The 3,649-nt window shown below is 34.8% G+C and overlaps 1 protein-coding gene across 2 annotated transcripts in view; it reads left to right on the top strand.

Moving 5' to 3' along the window:
• The window catches only part of LOC107618300 (F-box/FBD/LRR-repeat protein At1g51370), a 4,540-nt gene continuing 892 nt past the window's right edge, over positions 2 to 3,649 (top strand). The window contains exons 1-3 of one of the 2 annotated variants that reach the window (XM_016320323.2): positions 2 to 85; positions 748 to 2,007; positions 2,118 to 2,297. In XM_016320323.2, the coding sequence (XP_016175809.1) occupies positions 850 to 2,007; positions 2,118 to 2,294 (1,335 nt within the window). In that variant the 5' untranslated portion in view covers positions 2 to 85; positions 748 to 849 and the 3' untranslated portion in view covers positions 2,295 to 2,297. The other variant, XM_016320324.2, reaches the window with a different exon arrangement.

Raw genomic sequence — 3,649 nt, 5'->3', positions numbered from 1 at the left:
ACCCCTGACCCCTGTCAACGCGCGTGCCCATCATCAACGTGATCATCATCATCTTCTCCTTCTTCTTTCCCAGGACCTCACCCAGGTGCAAAAGTCACTTCCTTTTTTCAACTGCCCCCATTGATTTTATTTGATTATTTATATTTTTAATTTTCCACTGTGTTGTTAGGTTGTGCTTTTCTGTGACTTTTTCAACTGTGGGAAATAGTAAAGTTTTGTTTTTGATGTTCGTTTCTATCTCAAAATTGGTTAGCTGAGTGGTTTTATACTTTGGTTTCTGATGGGGTTTTGCTTTAACATGAATTTGGGGTTTCTTTGTTTCAATTTTGTTGGAGTTCTGTTTGTTTGTGAGGAATTGATTTGGGGAGAAGGTTTCAAAAGGGGATAATTTCTCTTTATGAGAGGGAATTATGCTCTGTGAATTTATGCCCTGTGTTTTCATGTTTCAATTGTTAGAAGCCGTAGTGAAGGTAGGTTACTCTTGATTTTCACTTCAATTTCTTGATTATTCAATGGAATTTTGCTAACTATATTTTTAGGTATAGATGAGATTTTTTATTTTTATGTTTTTCCTTCTCTTTCTCTTGTTGTCACAGATAGAGTAGTAGCATTACTGCTAAACCACTAAGCTAATCACTTTCACTGGATTGCTTCTTAGTATAGATAACATTTCTTGTATTAATATGCTGGATTTCATGTTAACACTTTTAGTTTTTATTTGTTTTATTCTTTTTTCTTTCATGCCAGATTACAGATAAATTAGTACTATAGCTAAACTACGGTACTGCTAAAGCACTAAGCTAGTCACTTGGTTGTTCCAAATTTGGAGAGCAATAATTTGATGGGAATATGATTGAGGGCTTCGACCAGTGCAATTCGATGTTGTGCTGGGAAGAAGAAGCTGAAATGCCAAAAGTTGAATTTCAGGAATCTGGTCCTGCTTTGAAGAAAGCCAAGAAAACCATTTTGGCTGCTGAAAATGTCGACAGCTATGAAGTGGCTGAAAGCCAGGACAGACTTGGTGACTTACCGGATTGCCTTATCCATCATATATTGTCGTTTATGGAAACGAAGGATGCGATTCGAACATGTGTTTTATCTAAAAGGTGGAGGTATATTTGGGCTTCAGTTCCCTGCTTGAACTTCAGCAGCAAGTCATTCAATCGGTTGGTTGATTTCAAGAAATTTGTGTTGTGGGTTCTATCCCATCGGGATGATTCTCAGGTCAAGGTTCTTATTTACTATCGCTTCGGGGTGGATTACGCAACAGATCAGTATCTGTTGAATAAGGTTATTGAATATGCAACATATCATGGTGTTGAAGAAATCAGAATCAATCTTCGGGCTAAAACCTCTGGCAGCCCACCTGTTGAAATCCCTTTGCCTCTATTTACTTGTCAGTCTTTGAAACGGCTTGAGTTAAAAGATTGCAATCCTACAAATGTCTCGTCCCCCGTTGGCTGCAAGTCATTGGAAACGTTGCACCTGGAACATTTTTCAATGTATCCTGCTGCAGCTGACTTTATGAATCCATTTTCAAGTTTGGCGGAACTCTTTGGTTTTACAACATTGACGACTTTGCACCTTAACAGCTTCACTCTGTGTTATACAGGAATTGACTGTCTCAACCCATTTGCTACATGTGTCAATTTGAAGAATTTGCACTTAGGTGAAATGTCCTTTAAGTCCGATTTGAACCCTAAGGATTTTGTTATATCTGCTCCCAAACTCAAAAACTTGAGCCTAATGTGCAACCGCTTCAAATGTAAGATTGTAGTTGCTGCGCCAACTCTTACCAATTTCAGCTACTTGTATTCTACATCTTGTGCCTTCTTTGAGTTCAGTCTTCCATCTTTGGATGGCTTGGTCATTGATATTCATGAACCGCGTGATCAATTGGAAAAATCAATCCGGAGGAAGAGAGAGGAGACTTTGCATGGTTTGATCAATATGATACGGGGACATTGTAAATCTGAAGCAGTTAAACTATCATTCTGTACAGTAGCGGTTAGTATGTCAGAGACATAGACAGTTTGATTTTACTGTTTTGCATTTTCAAGTGAAATATCGTACGGTTTGCCTGATTTTTATTTATTTATTTTTGTGCTTTTTTCCAGGTTACCTGTGGTACTGCAGTTTTTCTAAAGCCAGAGTTTTACTCCTGTAGTAAATTGAAATCATTGAACTTCGGGGTGGGTTCAACATACAAAATCTTCATTAGCAACCTTGACAATATAACGGCCTACTTCCGCGATTGCTCTCAACATGCAGATTTTGAAATCCTGACTATTTAGAAGGTATTCATAAATCCCCTTCATCTTGAATTAATTTGATCAACTTTTATTATGCTAAACAATGCCTGTGGATATATTCGTTAGAGATTGCTTTCTTTACTATGGCTGATCATATATAAATCTGAATTCATGGTTAAAGTTTGTATGTGGATAATACTCTACATTGACTATTTTAGTATCTAAGTTTGTATGGTGTCTTGCATTTACTTTGCACACATGTTTTCCAATGTGAAATTATATTTTTAGACAAAGAAGCCCATGCATTTGTAACCTATAACAAATTTTCATACTAGTGTGAATTTACAAATTTTCACTTATTTGCGTCATCTTTCTTTGTTTCTTCATAGGATATTTGATGTAATGCCAGTGTAAATGTTGCATTAAGGTGTAGCGTTTGATAATTGTTTAGATATTTATACTAGTTTTGCTATAGATGTCGATTATGGGGAATAGCGATCTATAAGAAGGATAGTATAAGCTTATAGTACAATGATAATGGGCTACAATCTATTTCAGTTTTTTCCTTTATTCATTTCTTGTTTTATTTGATAATTACAATAATACCATGTTTTTGTTTTGCTTCAAGCTTTCTTGAGTGAAATTCCTTTAGAATTATCTTAAAAAGATGTTATACAAATGACCACATGGTATCTTTTTTTCAATTAACTAAAAGATTATCTTTCCTTTAGATTTATCTTATTTATAGTGTACTTAGAACTTTTACAGCTTATCAAACTTTTAAAAGATTTAAATTGCTATAGTGATCAGTGACTTGGCTTCAATCTTTTAGTTATTAGGATGAACTGAGGTGTATCATATGTGTAACATGTATGGTTATTAAGCTAGAAACCGTGAAGCGTTGATTTAGATTTTGATGTCTTGGCTATAGACGTGATATATGATAGTATATAGTAGCATGGTTTGTCCATGGAGTAGACTCCACCAAATGGAAAGTGGCTAGTTTATTGTTGTATATGGTTATGAAGTATAGTGAAAGATAATACTCGCTCTTCTTTTTTACCTTCTGTCATAACTATTTTTTTGTCACTTCCCTGGATCAATTTGTATATGGATACAATACAATTGTACCGAAATACCTTGACAAAGATGTTCCAAAAAGTGACAATGATGTATAAAAGAAATTTAAGTCTTCTGCATTGTGTTACATATCATTAAACCTTTTGTGCATCTAATTTAAACCGTGCTTAGGGCTTATCACTATTAAATGTCTGTGTTGCTACTATCTATTCTTGTTCTAAATAAGCTATTGTCTCCTTATTTTTACCATTGAGGCTGTTGATATTAACTCCTTAATATTCTTTCCATTCCTCTATTTTTTTTTTTTTTTTGATTTC

Source organism: Arachis ipaensis, chromosome B09 (genome assembly GCF_000816755.2).
Source record: "Arachis ipaensis cultivar K30076 chromosome B09, Araip1.1, whole genome shotgun sequence".
Classification (NCBI taxonomy): Eukaryota; Viridiplantae; Streptophyta; class Magnoliopsida; order Fabales; family Fabaceae; genus Arachis; species Arachis ipaensis.
Note: the sequence above shows the minus strand (reverse complement) of the source record. Positions and strands in the feature narration are given on the sequence as shown.